This window comes from Sarcophilus harrisii, chromosome 5, assembly GCF_902635505.1.
Source record: "Sarcophilus harrisii chromosome 5, mSarHar1.11, whole genome shotgun sequence".
Classification (NCBI taxonomy): Eukaryota; Metazoa; Chordata; class Mammalia; order Dasyuromorphia; family Dasyuridae; genus Sarcophilus; species Sarcophilus harrisii.
Genome location: NC_045430.1, coordinates 228,094,669 through 228,115,406, shown reverse-complemented (window position 1 = coordinate 228,115,406; position 20,738 = coordinate 228,094,669). Strand labels below are relative to the sequence as shown.

The 20,738-nt window shown below is 39.4% G+C and overlaps 2 protein-coding genes across 2 annotated transcripts in view; both read left to right on the top strand.

Annotated features, from left to right (window-relative positions):
- MYO3A (myosin IIIA) overlaps nucleotides 1-5,009 on the top strand; it is a 221,648-nt gene extending 216,639 nt beyond the window's left edge. Inside the window, exon 33 of the mRNA XM_031940242.1 lies at nucleotides 3,682-5,009. Within this exon, the coding sequence (XP_031796102.1) occupies nucleotides 3,682-3,793 (112 nt within the window). The 3' untranslated portion in view covers nucleotides 3,794-5,009. The remainder of the gene's footprint in view (nucleotides 1-3,681) is intronic.
- A 4,311-nt stretch (nucleotides 5,010-9,320) lies between these two features.
- GAD2 (glutamate decarboxylase 2) overlaps nucleotides 9,321-20,738 on the top strand; it is an 81,978-nt gene continuing 70,560 nt past the window's right edge. The window contains exons 1-6 of the mRNA XM_003771856.2: nucleotides 9,321-9,664; nucleotides 10,512-10,571; nucleotides 10,810-10,965; nucleotides 12,214-12,447; nucleotides 17,165-17,255; nucleotides 17,835-17,947. Of these exons, the coding sequence (XP_003771904.1) occupies nucleotides 9,589-9,664; nucleotides 10,512-10,571; nucleotides 10,810-10,965; nucleotides 12,214-12,447; nucleotides 17,165-17,255; nucleotides 17,835-17,947 (730 nt within the window). The 5' untranslated portion in view covers nucleotides 9,321-9,588. The remainder of the gene's footprint in view (nucleotides 9,665-10,511; nucleotides 10,572-10,809; nucleotides 10,966-12,213; nucleotides 12,448-17,164; nucleotides 17,256-17,834; nucleotides 17,948-20,738) is intronic.

The window sequence follows — 20,738 nt, the reverse complement described above, 5'->3', positions numbered from 1 at the left end:
ACGTAACTTTAGTTTCCTGGGCTTCAGTATCATTGCTTCTAAAATGAAGGGATTGGATTCAGTGATTTCTGTGGTCCCTTTCAGCTCTAGATCCATAATCCTCTAGTCTAAGGGATATAACCTGAGAAATGTATCCTCTGAAAAGGACATTAGTTAGTCAAAGATCAAGAAAAAGAAATAACAATTGGATAACTTTATCCTGGTTATGCCCTTAGTGATGTCCAATATTATGCCCTGCTATCTGTATAATGTAAAAAATGAGAGAAAAAGAGAAAAAGGGACAGAAGAAAGGAGGGAAACAGAGACAAAAACTGAGAGAAATAGAAGATAGAGTGGAGAGAAACAGAGAAAACCAGGGCAGGAAGGTGAGAAAACGAGAGAGAGAGAAGAGAGAGAGAGAGAGAGAGAGAGAGAGAGAGAGAGAGAGAGAGAGAAGAAGGAGGAAGGGAGGGAGGGAGAAGGAGAGATGAAGAATGCATGAGGGAACATGAAAAAGAGTCCTGCAGAATTAAGACATGGATGGTTTGTTAGCTACCCCAAGGGAAAAGATTATACACATTACTAAAACCATAGATCCATTAAAATATTAAAATAGTATAGAAATATGAACTGTTGTTATTGTTAAGCAACACAGTACTGTTTTAGTTCTTTATAAATATTCTTATCATAATCTATATATTGCAAGCAAAAGGAAATTTATGAATAAAATCATAAATGACAGGACCAAAAAGCCATATGCAATTATTTTTTAGAATCAAGAGAATATAATTTTAGATCAACCATTAGTTATTCATTTCTAGTACTCAGTTATTTGGAGGCAGGAGCATTAGACCAAAAAGTAAGGAAGAGAGAGAGTTCAAGTGATTATTGAGAAGCATTTTAGATCTCATTTTTTTGGCATTGACCCTGTTTGACATTGAGTGAATTCTTCAAACCAACTCAGTGGCTGCGTTCCTTCTTCAGGATGGATTAGCTTTAATGATTCTATTTCAGAAATATTAGGCACCTAACACACCTTTGTGAACTTTTGAGATTTAAAGGAAGATGAGAAAGAGAAAAAGCTATATAAGAAATAAAAATAGTAATGTTAGTATAATCTAATTAAAAACCTAAGCACAATGAGTCCTAACCTAAACTTTAGAATCTTTTCAGGCTGAAAGTGACTCCACTTCTATTATATTCTGTCTATATGCTTTTCCTTTCTTGGACCCAGAATGAAGCAGACTGAGATTTCTTTTTCCTTGTCCCAAAATACCCTTCTCTCTCATTACCTTTACCTATTTCCCACTTTCATAAATCAATGTGCCTGGCTCAATAGAGTGCTATCTCCCACCAAAGCACACATATCTTTTCACTTATTGCAAAGACATTATATCTCTGACTTGCTATCTATTGATACAGGGATACCTTTCAGTGACTCCAAATTATGAGTGGTCAGGCATAATTCATTTCATTATTTCAGTGGACATTTATTGAGCATATATATAAGGTAAAAATTGTAAGAATGGTTTGTCTTCAAAGGAAGGTTCATATAAAAGGAGCAGTTCCAAATAAGATTGAATAGATAGCATGGGGCCAGATTATGAGATTTATTGATGCCAGATAGAGTACAGAATTCCGTTTTAGGCATTTGACTAGATATAAAAGAACATAAGACAAGACCTGACTTCCAGGAACTTATAATCTCTTTGGGCAAGACATATGAACAAACTGAAATTAAACAAGTTAACTTAAGTAACTCAAGCACCAAACAAATAGAAACATCCTAGTATACTGAAAAGGTTACTGGCCTGGTTCTGACAGTGTAATCTTAATTCCTCCAAGCCCTCTGTTTTCTTATCAAATTTATTATAGTAGTGTTTTTAGTATCACACACCCCCAGGTCTAACCCCTGACCCAGATAAGCCTCCGCAAAAAAGAGAATCCTAAATATTTAATAAAATCTAGGCATGGGGTATGTCTGCCAGTAGAAGAAAACTAGCAAACTAAAGCAGAGAAAGATTGTCCAATACACTTGCCTGGATAAAAATAGGGTATTACAAAGAGAACAAAAGAATCAAGATTAGAAGCAAAGCACTTAATTCTTTGATAGTGGGAGCCAGAAATATTTAATATGTAATCATAGGGTTCAAAGTTGAAAGGGATCCTGAAGATCAACTTAGTTATCATACAAAAAGCATCGTAGAGGAGAGACCTCTGGCCTAAACACTAAGAAAATGTTCTAATCCTACCTTGACACTTACTCAGCAGGAGACTCTAGGGGAGCCACCGAATCTCTCTGGGTCACATTGAATTAAATGACCTCTAAAATCCTTTCTAAACCTAAATCTATAGATCTGGTTTTTGTTACTCAGTGATTTTTCAGTCATGTCCAATTCTTCATGTCTCCACTTGGAGTTTCCTTGGCAGAAATACTGAAATGGTTTGTCATTTCTTTCTCCAGATTATTTTACAGATAAATCAAACAGGATTAAGTGACTTGCCCAGGATCATACACCTAGTAAATATCTGAGGTCACATTTGAACTCAGATCTTTCTGATTTCAGGTCTGGTGCTCTTTTCACTGTGCCATCCAGCTGCCCCTAAAACTGATACAACAGCCTTATTTTCAGTTGAGACAACCCACAATTGGCAAGACAGGAAAAAGTGAGGTGCAAGATCTTGTCACAGGTAGTAATCAGCAGATGACAAACCCTAGGTCCTCCTCTAAGATTAAATACAGTGTTTTTTCTGTTCCAGCACAGATAGAATCTGGGGTCCAATGGGGTTTAAAAGATTGGAATTGACAATGACCACATTTTTCCTCATGTCAGCACCTGAATAGAAACACAGTTCATTTCTCCTCTCTCTTTAAAAACCACTTAGTCTAGAATTGCATCTATTAGTCTCTCTCTCCTACTCCATTCTTCCAGTTCAGCCATAGAGGCAACTGAATTACCTAGTGGATAGAGGAAAAAAAACTAGAGTTAGAAATACCTGAATTCAAACACGACTCAGATACTAAATGTGTGATCCTAGATATGTCTCTTTCAGTTTCTTCATCTGTAGAATAGAGAATAAAAAACTTTACCTCCCAAGGTTGGATGTTGTAAGGATAAAATGGAATAATATTTAAAAGGTGCTTTACAAACCTTAAAATGCTATATAAATGCTAGTTATTATTAGCTGTGCCTTCCAGGTATTTGTATCTAAAAGAACATTATGTCTTCTAAAGAGAATTGATTTCAAAGATCTAAAATGATGCTAACTTAATTTACAAGGTGTAACCCTAAAGCTCCACATTTACTCCTGAAAGATATCCCAATGGAGCACTTCCCCAAACGCAAACAGCATCAAACTTTAAAGTTTGGCTACTTGAGAAATTTGAGAAGGCAAACCCATTATATAATCTATTAATCCCATTCTATATGATTAGAGGGGGGAAATGGAAAGCAACCCAACTCAAGCAGAATTATATGCATGTGTATATGACACAATGACATGTGTATATTTTCATGACAGACTCATATACATGTATGTGTCATAATTATGTGGATGTGTGCTGGTGGTATGTATATGTGACTATTGTGATATGTATGTGCATGTATACATGTGTGACTCTAGAAGAGAATCTGGCTTGCAGAACTCTGGGATTTAACATTGTCATTCTCTCTGTGTTCTCTTTCACCCCACTCCTAGCAGATGTTGGCCTATGGCAAACTCAGGAGAAGAAGGTACAGGAGATAATCCTTATGACTACAGGAAACTGCTGCGGAAAACCTCTCAGCGCCGTCGACTGGTCCAGCAGTTTTAGCCACTGCCAGGACTGATGCTGCTGTGACTCTTTGGCTTTGGAAGCCTCACCCAGGCGTGTTTTCCTTACTTTGTTTAGTGCTGCCTTCCTACCTGCTTTAGGACCAGTGCTCTCAGAGGTGATAGATTTCCGGTACCTGCCTCCTAACCTAGGGAAAAGATCCACTGGAGATTATAGAAAGACAAACAAAAAGGACAAATACTCTTGTGAGTGAGAATCAGGAGATCCTGGTCCCTCTGGACTTTGTGAAAATGTGAGACATGTCATAACCAGCAACATTCTCTTCCATTATCTGCTATTGTCTTTCACATCAGCTACATGTCATTGGCCCATAGCTTTCTCGATTGTCACAAGCTATCAAGAGACCACCAGGGAGAGCACTCCTTTTGGAAACCTCTATCTCAACTAGAGCAGTTAATAAATGGTCTTCCTTCACTCCTCTTTCAAAAGAAACTGCCCTAATATTTCCCCAAATTTTTTTGAATAATTTTTAAATAACTAATTTAACTTGTAAAGTAGCCCCATTATCTCTGCAGTGAAGATGAATCCCTGGCCAAACCTGGACTCAAGATCAAGACTTTTTGCCATCACCTTTTCTCTACCACTATTCAAAGATTGACTGTCTAGAGTGATATCTCCTCCTTCTGGGTCAATTGGACTGGGAGGCTGGGCATTGTCCCTTAACTGGCTAAGTCTCCAGCAGTGTTTGAGTGCTTTCGATAATGTAAGTTATTTTCCCACCTCCTTTGTTATTAAAATTACGAAACAAATGAAGAACCTTTTGAGGAATATCATTCTCTCTGATGTATACTTTAAGAATTACTCTAATTTTTATGACTGAGGAAGGTGGGTCCAGCTCTTCTTTTTTTTTGAGGTGAAGGTCAAATGGAACAGAGAGCTGGTGGATATCATTGGAGCAGTCCTTTTGATTGAGGAGGTTTTTGAGTTTCTAGAAGCCTGTTTCTGCTTATTTAGACTCCCACTTCCAAGTTTGACATACTAATGAGGTCCAGACTTTTTTTTGTTTTTAATTTGCTGTTAAAGGTATCTGTTGAATCGAAAGCCCCAGTTTTGGGCATGAGGTAAATAGCTCAAATTTTAATTGGCTCATTAAGTCACATTCCAGAAGATGAGGGATTCTTTTGCTATCTATAAGTAGCTTTGGGTTCTTCTGGCTACCTCTCCAGCAAACTGCACACCCTTCTACATCTATCTATAGAGAACAAAACTGAAGCTAGGTTGTTAGACATTCCATTCAGAATTGGAAAGAATGGTAGGAGAAGGGAGGTTTGGAAGAAATGAGGATCCAATGGGAATAGACACAGTGAGTCTACACAGATGTAGAGAGTCCCCAAGAAGTTTTCTAGGCCTAGGACCATCTCCCACTCCTTCAGGTCTCAAGGATGCCTGAGAAGGGACTTCAAGAAGAGTTTGGGTGCCTTTCTTCTCCCTTGTCAGGGAAAACAAAAGATTCCCAAGGGTGGTTCCTAGATCTGATTTACACCATAGCCCTAGACCTGAGCTTTGTGCTAGTGGACTTTCAATAACAGTGGCTGAATAATGTAGGAAGGAACCCAAATCTCTCAGGGACTTCCAGGAGCCTTTTGAGATTGGTTTTGATATTCTGCTTGCAGTCAAAGCACAATCTTCTTTGGTTGGGGGCATTTCATTTTTGCCATCAGGTCTCGCTAGCTGTGAGAAGGGGAAGACCAAACCTTGGGGCTGATCAGGATTGCCACATGTCAAGAACCAGCCTAGCATTTCTCTCTCTACAGGACTCTGGAAGAGGGAGGGAGAGGCAGCTGTTCTGTGCTCCCTTTAGATTCTGTAAATCTACTTTCCCCAAGGCCAAGGGCCCTCTCTTGAAGGCGAGTAGGAACTGACCAAGAGAGAAAAACTAAGTGACTTAGTCCCTTCTTGAGTTGGAACCCTGACTACCCCAATGAGTCATACCTCAACACACACCATATAAGTTTCTCTCCTGGGCATCTAACTAAAGTTAGCAAATTAAACCAATACCACATTTGACTGTGGCTCTTCCATCTAAATCACACTATGTGTTTTTTTTTAAGTTATCTCCTGCCTTTTCTCATTCAGGATTGATTCTCCCTCGGAAAGAACCAACTGAATTTTTAAGAAATAGCTCCATGACCAGCCCTCCTTTGGAGATCCATTCAATTTTTAATGAACTGGGTTGTCAGCTCTCTCCCTTCAGACTGTCTACTACAATTCGGCACAGTCCCTTTCTAAGGCAAAAAGAGAGCAGCGAACGCCCCCTAGAAGATGATCATTGATTAGTGGGCATAGGCAGGAAAGATCTAACTCGGGTACTCATTCAATAGCCTTGTGCCCTTCCCCCAACCCACATAAGTGGAATAAGAAAAAGGTTTGCTTGTTAATCGACATTGAGAAATAAGGTAGTCAAGAAGCCTGGTCAGTATTAACATCTCCATCCTCCCTCTTAAAAAGGAGATTTTTCTTGCTGTTAATCTAGGACGATGGCTAGAAAGGTTTTTCCCTGGGCTTCTCTCCTCTTGTATTTCTAATTCGAAGCTGGGATCCTTTGTGAACTAATTGCTGTAATTATAACCTCCTTTTGAAACAAAGACGGAGAGGGACAGAGAACAGATATTTTCCGAAATGAATTTTTTAAAAAGAAAATTACCGTCGAGGAGGGAAATTCTGTAAGGAAAGATAAATTAAACTCCCTTATGCTTCTGAATTAATTTGTTTCTAAATAAAAATTTAAATATCCCTAATACATCCAAACTGGTCTAGAGTTTGGGGATCTAATTGTATCTAAATTTAGCCACAAATGGGGAGTTCGAATCTTCATTCAAAAAAAAAATCTCCTTGCCACAAAGTGAGAGGTAGGTGTTGGAATTTGAAAATTCAATATAGATTTGATCCATTTATTCCACCTATTTCTTCGTTCTTTTGTTGTTGTTTTTTCATTTGTTTTGATGAAATGCATCTTTTCAGCCCATCTAGAAGAGGGAAAAATCATTTCAGATTCCTGCATTGTGGATTTGAAGCTGAGCATTCCCGAGGGCTTTAAATAAAGAAGTTTCATCCTCGATCCAGATATATTTTGCCCAAGACACCTTTCCCCCAAACCTATTCTTCTTTCTTTTACAGAATGCCGATCGGCCAGGTCTTTGACCGCTAAAATTACTATTGTAATCCACAAGCCTAGGAAGATGACGAGTTGGGGGTGGATTATAGAGGGCTCTTGGATACTGCCTCCTCTTTCCCAGCCTATTCAAATCGCCCCCACTCCGACAGTCACGACTTTCTGTTCTTCTTTCCCAGTCGTGCCTGTGTCATCCTGACTCTATTCTTCGCTCCTTCCAGTGACCCTTCAATGTCGATCCAATGTGTCACATGTTTCTCACTGGCCTCCCCCAGATTGGGTTATAATGAAAGGGGACAACAAGCAAACCAGGTCCTCTGAAGTGGAAGCTTTTCCTTCTAAACCTCACCTCCTACGAGTCAATCTCGGAAAAAGACACTGCAAATGATAAACTACCCCTCTCTGTCCCTCAAATCCACGATCTGTGGAACCTATTCGGCTTCGAGTCCAGGACTTTTTTGTCTCATAGGCACTGATAAGCACTTTACAGGGGAGGATGGAAAGACAGGAAGGTGGAGAAAGGGTCGTAAAAAGACTTAAGTGATGGGTGATGGTGTTCAGTTCCAAACATTGTCTGTGTCTATGCAAGTGTCAATTATGGTGGAGGTGATAGAATTCCCAGGTGTTGGGGGTCTAAAAAATGAATATGAGCACAATTTCATCCAAAAAAAATAACCTTCATGCCCAGAGCACAGAGAAGGGTAGACTGTGAACATACATATAAAAATGTATGTACATATAGAGATGTACAAAGACAATTTCCTCTGAAGGTAGCTAATTATTCATCTCGTTGAGGACGATGGGTGCTGTAGAAAACTAGCTTTTTGTTTTGTGTCTAAGTTGGAGCTCACAAGGATGGCTTGATCAACAGAGCTGTCTCCCTTTGTTACGACTAGAAATCACTGGGGCCATTGAGTGGGGAGAGCGTCAGACTTTTGTTCTTCCATTTTTATGAGAGGGAGACACGATTTTCAGCAAGCTGTCAAAAACAGGGCTCTCCTATCTCTGGGTAAAGGGATGGTATCACTCTACTTGGAGAGTTTTTTTTTAATTTGAGGGGACAAAGAGGGAGTGGGGTGGTCTTTTTTTCTTATTACCACAAATAAAAGGCAATAGGCTGTAGGCCATAATGCTGCAACCAGTGTCTTTCAGTTCTGGTCTGAAAAAAGTCACATCTGAGTTTGAGACACCTCGAATTCCAGTTATTCTCTTTCTCTCTCTCATGGAATGCTTCACTCGCACATGCCACGTTTAGTTCTTTAGCAGTGTCTATGCCTTTAAACCCAGGGAAGCTTCTGTGGGCCAAGGTCAAAGCATGACCCTGAGATGCCAATCTCCCCAAGCCTAGGAGCTCTGAGCTTTCGCCCCCTCCTAAGAAATACTCATTTGCTTCTCCTCAGACCTGGGCTCCACAGTAACAGTCTCCCGCGTGGAATTTAATTGCCTCGGTCAAACCCTCGATCTCTCACCCCAGCCTCCTGCCTTTCGTATACAGTCCATCTCTTTACTGTGCGTTCAGCTGAGGCGGAGAGGGCGCTCCCCCGAGGTTTGAAACGGCTCACTAATCTGGCATTAGCCTCTACTAAGGAGCTGAAATGAGTCCATCAGCACCACCCACGCCCCTTTCCTTGGCAGTCCCCTCCACCCCGTCACAAAAGGTAGCCCGTTCCTCGACAAAATTCTGTCAGCAGCTGCCCGGGGTTCCCTGTCGCCTTGCCCTCACCCTATTGAGACCACATCTCCTTCCCCTGCACCTTCTCCCCTCTGTCTGTGCTCCCAGGATCTCATCCCTTCAATTCCCAGTACGTGGGATTAAATAGAGAGCACGGCCCTCGGTAGCTACTCCGCCCCCCTTTTCTTTAGACTATCCCCTAGGTAACCCAAAGTCAGTTCTCAAACGAGAAAGATTGGGGGGGGGGGGGAGGAGAAGAGACGATTTAATAAAGCTTCACGAATCCTAAAGCTCTTGACTTGCTACTCTACCTGAAACAGTTCCGAGTTAGCAGCGTTGTACAGTTCTGCTCTCAGGAGTGCTCAGGACCCTGGACAGTTCTCTCCCCCCTTCTAAATCAAAGGCCGATTACCAGAAGACGAGCTAACACAAATACACACCCACTTCTGCTTCTGCTGGCTTCGGCCTCCGAGCCTCACACCCCCTTGCTCCAGCTTGCGCGCACCACTATCCGTCTCACACGCTCACGATTTTGCCTTCTTCCCTTATACTTCCTTTCTTCACCTCTCTCTCTCTCTCTCTCTCTCTCTCTCCCCCTTCCCTCCCTCCCCCCCAGTCCCTTCCTCCAGTCACACTCTCCTTCAGTCCCCATTCTCCTAGGTTCCTTTTGCCTGGCTGGAAAGAGACATCTCTCTCTCACCCTTCCCCCGCGTCCCCCTCCCTCATTCTCCAGCCCCTCCCCGGCGTGGGTTCCAAGCTGAGCGCAGCTGCTACTATAGGCGCTGCTGTTCACCTAGCACACACATACAGACTTGCTGAGTGTGACACACTCACCCACCCACACGGCCACTCCGGGACTCCCCAGAGTGCTCTCTCCCTCCTTCACACACTCACGCGCTCAGACTCACGCACAGGCACGCAGGCACTGAGCGGATAGCTTCTAGCCTGCGGTTGGCACTCTCATTTCCCTGTACCAGCCTGGCAGCGCGGATGGCATCTACGGGCTCTGGCTTTTGGTCCTTCGGGTCCGAAGATGGCTCCGGAGACCCGGAGAACCCCAGCACAGGTAAGGACCCAGAAAACCAGGACACGACCTGTGGAGCTGGAGACTCGAGCAAAGGAAAAGGGGGGGGGGGGGTTGAAGGGAAGGATAAGGGGAAAGAGGGTTGATATGAGTGTTTGTTTGATTGAGAGCTCTCCTTTTACCTATATGTTCATCGATCTCCTGGGGAGGGGAGTCATACATCTCTGGGGTTCCTTTCATCCGAATACGTCAAAAGCCCCAAGACCCGAGTGTCTCTTCGACCTTAGTATCAGTTTTTTTGAATGCTTTCCACCCCCACCTCTTGGGGAAAGAAAAGATTTAGCAATGTTTACCTTGAACTCTGCCAATCTAATTTCGATTTCCCCACCCTGATCCTAATTCTGTGACCCTGAGTAAAATACATCCTCTCTGTGTGATTAACTCTACTCTAAAATGGGATCAATCGTTGCCTATTTCCAAGTGCTTACAGAATGCGCTTTGAAAATCTGAAATCGCTATAGAAATGTGATTTATTAGGAGATTTGACATAGGGAGGGGGGAGAGAATGGGTGAATGAATGAAACGAGGAATAGAGATCCTTTGGAAGAAAGGATGGTTATCAAGGAGAATAGAGCTAAAATGGAAGGGGAAGTAGGTAATTCTTTGCCTCATAATTTGGGCCGAGAAATGGATCTTTAAGACAAAGTTGGGAAAGGTCTCATTGACTCCATCTTAAGTAGAGGTCTGTTGAATGTGAATGGCCCTGAAGCTAGAATTCTTTTTAAAGGATTAATCACCTTTCTGTAGCCCAGTCCCACTTTCTTTACTTTGATCAACCAACATTTCCAAACCTCTATTTCTCTTTCCTACCCTTACGTTCCTCTTCCAGCTAGAGCCTGGTGCCAGGTTGCCCAGAAGTTCACCGGAGGCATTGGAAACAAACTCTGTGGTAAGTGTGAAGCCCGGGGACTCTGACAGAATCCGGTGACGGGGAAAGGGGGCTGGCTGGAAGGGAGGATTGTCAACTAAGCAATCGGTTTTCGTTTTTGTTTTCATTTTAAACCTAAAACTGGCCAGATCTTTAAAACCCTTTGCCAGATGATAGCCAAAGGACTGGAGTTGCGTTGCGTGGTCCCTCTGGACCTCAGGCCTAATCCTGAAACTCCATCTTCTGTATGCCTTTTTAGCCTTGCTGTATGGAGACGCTGAAAAGCCAATGGAAACTTCCGGCAGCGAGAAGGAGACTCAGGGATCAGCCGATAAAAAGACTGTCTGTACTTGCAATCAAAAGCCCTGTAGCTGCCCCAAAACGGATCTCAATTACGCGTGTTTACACTCAACAGGTAAAGGCAAGATTTCCCCAAGTCGAGGCTGAGCGCTTTACAGTCGCAGTCTCCAAAAACGCACAAGAGGCGCCCCCTCCCACCAGCTCACCCACACTTCCTGTCCCTCCTCAAACTCATAGAATGGGCCCTGAGCCCCTTGGGGCGGAATGGGTGAGGCGATCAAGAAGAGTGGCAAGGCAGGAACAGGTGGAGGTGGTTCAACAGAGCAAATCTCCTCCACACGAATTAAATCCCGAGCTACCTCTGCCACTGACTCGCACCTTTTGCATCGGCTCTGTCTCTCCCTCCTCTCCCTCCCCCCCCCCACCCCCAGCATTGAGCAGTTGTCACGTAGCTACGCGTCTCTGCCTTACCCATCCTCCCTATCCCCCGCCCTCCCTTCCAAATCAATAGAGAACGCAGGCAAAGGCAAATTGCTCTAGATCCCGATGGAAGGTCAAGATCAATGCTGCCTTGCGCATCGCACCTTTGAGTTCTGGATCTGGCTTTCGGATACCTTCAGACTCAAAAAGATTCAATGGTCTCCCCTTCCCCCAGCAAACTTAGCGTCCAGACGTCATAAGAGAATAGTCGGTATTTTTAACCCGGAAAACTTCGGTCAATGTCTGTGTTAGTGTATTACCATCGCCCTCCGAGCTTCTTTTAGGTCAAAGGACCGAGAGAACAATTTTCCTCGGAAGAACAATGCTATTTCAATGACGACAACAGCGACATAGCGCGTCCACACACACACACACACACACACACACACACACACACACAATCTGGTTGGCCTCTGGAATTAACGGACTTTCCAAACACCAAAGCATTTCTCCATTGTATATTCAATTGTGCAAATCTTACTTTCGTGTCACAACTCCCCGTACATAGAGGAGAATCCTTTAACGTAAAAATGTAGCAATAAAATAAAATGAGCCTGTGCCCAACGCCACGCTAGGGCAAAGGCTTCCCAAATAAATCATCACAATAATCTATAATAATGAATTCTAGAATATGCTTATTGAATTTATTATAAGCTTCTTCCTGAAAATGGAAATGAAAAATGTTTAGCATTTCCAAGTATTCTTGCAATTGTATAAATACAGGAAATCAGAGGGAAATCTGCTCTTTATGCAAACATTAGATTGATTTTGGATTGCAGAAGAAATGAATCCATAATGTTTTCTTAGCGGGAGTATATACATGATATATATATATATATGGGTATGACATTTTAAACTTGTCGGCATGGGTTTGTCCCCCCAGATCTGTTGCCAGCATGTAACGGAGAAGTGGCCACTTTGTCTTTTCTCCAAGATGTAATGGACATTTTGCTTCAGTATGTGGTGAAGAGTTTTGATAGATCAACAAAGGTGATTGATTTCCATTACCCAAACGAGCTTCTTCAAGAACATAATTGGGAATTGGCAGATCAGCCACAGACCCTGGAGGAAATTTTGTCCAACTGCAGAACAACTCTAAAATATGCAATCAAAACAGGTATTGTCGGGGATGAAAAATATAAATGTCTATTGTTTTTTTCTGGATTTTCTTGCAAAATCATAAGAATTAATTCCTCTAAAGAAGATTATACCGTTTTTGCTCTTATTGATATTTCTGTAAAATTACAGAATCACTGGCACTTTTTACTGATAATGATTTTTGAAAAGATTCTGTTTTAGAAGGCTCAGTTGCTGTGGGGGGTTTTCCTTATTTGGGATAATTTTCCCTCATTACAGTGATGTTTTCATGGAAGTTTACCTCTAATAACATATACATTAGAAATTGTTTTTTTCTCAAGTTCTACACAATGCTTTGTTATTCTTGATTCAAGCAAACTACTACGTTTTACACTGGGCACATTTTGCTACACAAATTAACTCTTCCTCCCAATGGAATCATTTTTTGGAAGATACCAACATAATGAATTTGAATGGAAAAAGAAATAGGAAAAAAAAAACATAAATAAAAGATGAAAAAGCATCTTTGAAATGTAAGTCCCAAATACTAATTTTTCCCCACTAGCTATTTCCTTAGTAAGAATGGTCACCCACATTGTCACTAGCCTGCTTGCTCATTATATTGTGAAATAATGTTTTGGAGTTGTTTTTTGTTTGTTTGTTTGTTTGTTTGGCATTTAATCAAGTGAATGTAGATGTAAAATTTGCATTCCAGATTCCCTGTATTGTCTAAATTATCATTTTAAAATGCCCACAAAAAAGCTTAGCAATTCAATGATGTTGAATGAAAGAGAATATTCTTGAATGTTACTGGGTAAATGAAGCAAAAATGGGAAATCTGATTTCCTATTTTATAGAAAAATATTTTTTCTTCACACAGTGGAATATATTTTTATTTCTCCTCTCCCCAAATGATTTACATACATTTTATAGCCAGAAATATTACATTTATGCAGATGCTTCCAAGATTTTTATTTCCATGAAGTCAGCTGTTTATTTCTATCCAGGTCATAATTATCCTCCGAACTCATACATTCAACTGTTAATCACATAGACCTCTTGAGTCTAATTAAAAAAAAAAGAATCACAATAAAAAATAAGCAAATACTTAATTTCCAAAAGCATTATGCTATACATTTTTAAATAAGCAATAAATAAGCTATTTCAAAACTATTTTTACCAGAAAATGAAAATGTATAAAAGCCTTTGCATTGAAATTTGATTTGGCATTGACAGTTTTACCGGTCACCACTTCCCCTATCATCATCCATAACATTTACTAAGTCTCTACTATGTGAACTAATCAAAGACCTGATGGAATGCGGTTTGTTTGGGGGGATTGAGGGAGTGGTGGGTGGGGAATGAGAGGGAAGGATAGGAATGGTTAATGTGGGCTGCTAAAAGCTTGTAACTTAAAAAAGCATTTTCAATATTTACATATCTTTGGCTTTAGGATTGTAAAGGTTTTTACACAAAAGGAAAGTAAACTTAGTAGATAAATCAAGTCACATTCATTGTCTGAGGCAAAACTGAGTTCTCCCTTTTCTGATCTATGTAAAATGTTATTATATTGTAGGATAGATTTAGAACTGGAATCATCATTAACTAATCCTCACGGTTGCCAAGATGGGGCCAGGAGACTAAACAAGACAATGTAATTTAGTACACTTTTGAATATGACACGAACATATAAATACAGCTCTTTTTTCATTTCCTGTTAGCACACTGTCCTTAAAAAATTTTAAGTGGTGCTTGGTAAATGCTTCCAAAATGGTAAATCACTGCTTAGTATTTTTATTGCTACAGAATCAAAAACAATTTATGAGAAATCTTTACATTTCAGTTTTGTAAATATCTACCGATTTTTATCCAATCTGAAGAGTCAAGAAGAATGGAAATTGCAAGTCAATTAAATTAATAGTTCTGGACATCAATGTTTCACTTAATGTCACAGATAAATCAGCCAATTCAATACTTATCTTTCCCCATAATGCTTGAGAAACTAATTGCTAGCGAAGAACAACTTTAATCAATGTTCAGAAAAGATCTCAATAAGATCTATAGAGACATTGCAACTTCTGACTTTATTAAAATATGTGATTTATTAGAGTCAAATTACTTCTTAACTGATAAATTTTCTGTACTGTTACTTGTCTTGTTTATTATGACTTGTCATTCGTTGTCAAAGTGTTTATCATGCTGTTACCCCTACTGAGGTTCTTCCTGCTCCTTTGTGAATTACTTTGAAACTTACATGTTAACATTCCTTTATCCTGATAATTACTTGTTGTGTAATGCAATTCAGACTGAAAGGGAGGCAGGAACAGCTTTAAAAAATGAATTTCGTGTTGAAATTTCTTCAACTTTACACAACAGAAAGGCAGGTTTTTTAATTATCACAGTGGAGATTGTTGGATTCAAAGATTCTTCATTTCTTTGGCACTTAAAAAAAAAATACATCCTGGATTCTGTTAATCCAGCAAATTCAGGGAAGTCAGAGTCCATGAAGGTGATAAGCAGTAGGTTCATTTACACAAAGAATTGTTTTACAGTGGGTTTTTGCATCCTACCTATATGTTTAGTTTTACAGGTTGGACGCATTCATTTCTTATCTTTCAGGTTAGCAGAGCTAAGAAAGTATCAGGGATCATTTACTAAGCTATAGAGAGAGGGACGCTGCTGGTCACATTCCTATTCTACACTCTACTATATATTCCCCACTAGCTGCTAAATGCATGTATTAACATTAGCTTCCCAGGGAGCTGCTCATCTGTCCTATTCAGCAGAAGGAGACCATGGTATGCCAGCAGCGGCAGCAGCTGGTTCGAAGGGGTTGTGGAAACATCTGGGCAAGTTCAGAGAAAAGTCCCAACAATAGCCCTATATGAAAAGGGAAATGGAGGAGGAGAGTGGAATCCTTTGCTAGCATCTATGAGCTGTCCTCTGAGCCTATAAAGAATCATTAAAAGAGTGAAAATGTAATTCATTGGAATCTTTTCTTGACCTGCCAAGAGAACCTTTGGTCTCTCCAAAGCTACAGGATCAATTAACAAGGTCTGAGAGACTTATCAAGGAGAGAGAAAAGCACATAAAGATGAAAGAGCAAGGATATTTATATTGCCAAACTATATAAGTAACAAGCTGATCTTTCCAGCCTACTTAAGATAACCATCAGGATGGTCTGTCCTGCCATTATGAAATGTCTCAAGGTCCCAATTAGTTTCAAATATGGCAAAGTTTCAATAGAGCTACATAGGTTCCCAAAGACAGAGGTAACTCTGTAGACATATCGGTAGAGTGATACAAAGGACTTTTAAGCTTAAGAACCTTAAAGAAAGCCATGTGGAAGGGAAATGACATGGCACTAGGAGAAAGAAGCAAGCTATGTGTTCAGCAAAGATTCCTGAAATGGAATACAGGGTCAATGAAGCAGAGAAGAATAGGAGGGCTGTTCCAGGCAGTAACCAGGAACAGGAAAGGAGGTTCTCTCACCCAATATGAAAGGGTAAAGCTGAGAAGGTTGGCATTGGAGGGCCTGGAAGGCAGTAATATGAGACAAAGGCTCTGAACAAGGCCACATAGAGTTAATATAATACCAAGATGTAACTGGAAGAAACACAAATTCTGAGACCCTTTAATTGTCAAAAGCTCATTCAGAGTATTATGTCTTCCTTTAATGGATAATTTTGTAGCAATGTGCCTAGGTCTGATAAGAGACCTCCATATTCCAGGAGATAAGTAGCATGCTGATTTTTGCCCCTGGTTCCCCATAATCATTCTTTATCTTGCCTTTGCCATATGGGAATTGTGAGATATCGCTGTTCCTAGTTTAAGACATCTGTTCAGAAAGAAGGAAATGCAATCTTTTTATTAAATGTGTTCTTCAGTTGTTCATCTTTCAAAATCCTGGCTCTAAAAAAAAGAATCTGACCCTGAGACAAGCATCTATGAGGCACAGTCTATAAATGAATTTTAACATGGTATTGGAAATCCCATTTTAAAAAATAATATCCCTGGGGGTATTTGAAGTCAAACCCCTGAGATGATTTTTAGAAAAATCCAGAAGTCAGTTAGATCAGCCTTGCAAATGGATTAATCAGCCCATCAAATATATTCCAAAGCATTATTCTGACATGACAATGATGTTACATTTAATCAGGTTTATTTAAAATCACAATTATGAGAGAGCTCTTCTATTTACAATCATCTATTTTGACAGGAAAGAAATGACAAATATTAGACCCATTATCCCATTTTTAGACAATCATCAGCCTTTGAATCCTGGACAAAGCAGTCTGCAAAATTTCCTATTTTCCCATTTTTGTCTGATCCTTTATCATCATTAACCATTCATCATTGGTGTTATTATCAGTGTTCGGCATGTCTCTCAGTGTCTGCCTCTTGAAAACATCACCAATCTCCCCTGCCCTCCAAAAGATTTTAATAGCATCATAAGCCATTTAAACGAAAGGCTGTCCAATTTAGATTGGCTCCATACATTAGACTTTTCAGCTATATTGGATGAATAGCAATGAAATACAATAGTATTCAGATAACCATGTTTTGAGATTGTGAAATGAATATTTGAAAGTAAAGAAAATCAACTCTGAAAGCAAATACTCTAATAGAACATAGGAAATATTTTCCTTTTGCCCAAAAGACTGGCCAATCTTCTTTAAACAGATAAATTTCATGCTCCAGAATTATTTATTTCCGCTGGATGAGACCATAATCAAAGTTTTCTGATTTATACATAGGTCATCCTAGATATTTCAATCAACTTTCTACTGGATTGGATATGGTTGGATTAGCAGCAGACTGGCTAACTTCAACAGCAAATACTAATATGTAAGTAGCTAAATTTGCCCTTGTTTAATTCAGATTAATTTTTGGTAGGATGTTATAGCCTTTGCTCCAACTCCTTTGGAAAAAATTTTCAATATTTTAAAAGAAAAAATTCAGTAGCATTTACAATATTTGTATGAGATTTAGGAGTGGTTCATGGCTTTATGTAGGATTATAGAAAACAATCCAGTAATATACATCATAAAAATCTAAAGACAGCTGTGCTAAAATATGAAAGGAAAAATATTTTTGTAGTTTGCATAAATAAATATGTATAATATCAAAAAGAACAGGAACAGATGCTATCTTTTTAATCATGTTACTTTACAAAATTCCTTTTTTATCTTCTCTATGATAAATCACAATTATGCATTTTGTCATTAATTTTTACTCTTAATTTCAGGGATCAAGCAAAAATAATGAAACCTATTGATAGGTATAATCCTTTGTGCTGACTGTGTTATAACTTTAATGTGATATGAATGTGACATTTATGGCAGGGAACAATTCTATTAGATACTGTAACTGCTAAATTACTGCTTTGGATTACATAAATAAAATGTGAACATTACTGTACTTCAGGTTCACCTATGAAATTGCTCCAGTGTTTGTACTTTTGGAATATGTCACATTAAGGAAAATGAGAGAAATTGTCGGCTGGCCGGGGGGCAGTGGTGATGGGATCTTTTCACCTGGTACGTGTTATTTGATACTTTCTTTTTGTTTCTTACTTTATGGTTTGCTATGATAGAATCTAGAAAAGCTAAGATAATGAAACCTTGCTAAAGAGAGGCTTCCCACTAATAATATCTGATGGATCTTTAGGTCTGCTATTGGATAAATGCTCAAGAAATACATAGATGTGCTTAGCAGAGACTTAACTGTCCACCACTGTTGATTCTTCCTTCAACTTAAAGCATTCTAGTCTGGGAATAGCAATAGATGCACATGAAAAGCCTGATTAGAAGTGACATTTGCCCTGAAGTTCCACTGTGATCCTACTTTTTTATAGGTCATATGAAACCAAGAAATAGGATGTTTTTAATAAAGGAGAGGTTCTTCATTGCTTTCAAATCTTAAAATGAAAAATCCCATGAAAAGGAAAACTTAGTATAAATGAATAACACTTTATGTTTTATATGAAAGAATATTCCACGAGAGAGATGAAGGGAAGAGGAATGGGGAAAGACAGACAGACAGAGAAAGAGAGAAACAGGGACACAGAGAGACAGAAACAGTCAGAGACAAAGAGAAGGTGAGATGGGAAGGAGGGAGGGAGAGACAGAGAGAAAGACAAAAACACAGAGACAAAGACAGTGAAAGACACATAGAGGCAGAGAGAGATCTGAAGCATATATATTCCTTGAAAATCTTAGACAAAGACATTTCTCCTCTAGATTGTTCCTAGTTAAAGTTAGTAAGGGAAAATGATGCTTCAGTAGATAATCTGAAAGCAACAAGGGATGATGATCTCTTCTAGGAGATTCTGGTTCTTCTTTCACTATTGAGTCTTTCCATCCTTTTTTTTAATTATCATCCATTGTACTTTGAAACTTCATTATTCAAAATTATTATCACTGAAATCCTCTCCCAGACAATATAGTAATCCTAAAATGAGAGCAGTGCCCTTGGTTATTAGGACTGTCTATGGACTCGGTTTATTGGAAGAAAGGAAATGTATTTTTCAAAATAAAAGCAGATCAAAATAGGAAGAGGGATTCAGTGACCCAGGGAAAAGAAAGATGGTGTCCTGATTATCACCTAATCAGTGGCAGGCTGATCAGCAGAGATGCTCAAGGCTCAGAGCTCACGGTCTGTGCTCATTGAAATGTGGCCTGTGAAGAAGCCATAGTCTAGCCTGTCATTTGGTCAGAAACAAACAATAGAACCTGTCAAAGGACAAACACTGACTTCTCTTCCATAGGACTACAAAGATTAAAATCCACTAAAACAAGAAATGGAAGGAGATTGAAAAGAAGGAATGAAAATGTACTTGTATAACAAAGTTCAAGATTGAAATTACCGGAATGACATGACATTTCAGATCTACCTTTTTAAAAACTAAGATTTAAATAGATAATAAAAAATAAGATTTTAAAAAATAAAATTATTCAGTTAACCAAAGTGAGAATGGTTTGAAAAGGGGCATGACTAGCTACATGTAAGGGATAGTGGGACTTAAAAGAAAATTATTAAATTAATAAATACCAAATTGACCTGAATTTTCCAAGAAAATTAGTATACATACATATATATATATATATATATATATATATATATATATATACTCCAGGAGAATAATTCTTATTATTTGAGGGCGTAATATCTCTTAGAGCCAACATCTGCTAAAGTTTTGTATAAAGACTTGGAAATCAGTTCTAAACACTACTTTCCTCTGACTCCTTTTATAAATTTGGCAGGTAAGTACAAACACTCCCTCCCTCCCACCCATTCATTCCCCCAAAGAGTCAGATATTTTTGTCAGGTAACCTCTAGTACAATGTATTCTTTCTACCCTTTATCTAGCGGAAGGGGGGAGGTATAAGGGGCAAAGGAATGGAATCTACATGAGAAATTGACCTTTGTAAAATCTTGGAAAGCATGTACCCTAAGGATGATGTGTCCTTTCTTTAAGAAAAAAAAAAAAAAAGCAAAAGCAGAATTCTAAGACAGATCACTCAAGTGACCAAAATCACATTTTCTGTTTTAGGATGGGAGCCTTGATGCTTCCATCTACTCCTCAAGATTGTAATGAAAAACTGGAAGGAAGAAACTTCTCTGGGTCCATCATAAGGCTTTTACCCACTCCAGAAACTTGTCAGGTCTCACCTCCTAGCTCAGAGGCCCACTTTATAAATTACAGCATTTATATTGTGCTTTGAAGTTTGAAGCATATGGATAGATAGATAGATAGATATTTAATTCAAGTTTAACAACAACCCTATGAGGTCAGTAATATTATTCTCATTTTATCATTGAGGAAAATGAGGACAAAAGAGGTTAAGAATCTTGTCCAGAATCACAGGGGTAGAATTTTGAACAAGCCATGTATTCCTAACTCCAAGCACAGCACTCCGTCCACAATGGTATACATCTTTCTAAGACCATGTGGCTACACAGACATTCATTCTCCTCTCTTTTCCTCTCTTTTCCTCTCTCTCTTTCTCTCATTCTCTCTCTCTCTCTCTTTCTTTCTCTCTCTCTCTCTCTCTCTCTCTCTCTCTCTCTCTCTCTCTCTCTCTCTCTCTCTCTCTCTCTCTCTCTCTCTCTCTCTTCTCTTCTCTCTTTCTCTCTCTCTCTCACTCTCTCTGTTCTGTCTCTATCTCTGTCTCTTGTCTCTGTTTCTGTCTCTCTCTTTTTCTCTGTCTCTGTCCCCTTCTCTCTCTCTCTCTCTCTCTCTCTCTCTCTCTCTCTCTCTCTCTTTCGTTCTTTCTCTTTCTGTCTCTCCATACATATATGGGTGTCTATGTAGACGTGTGTATATGT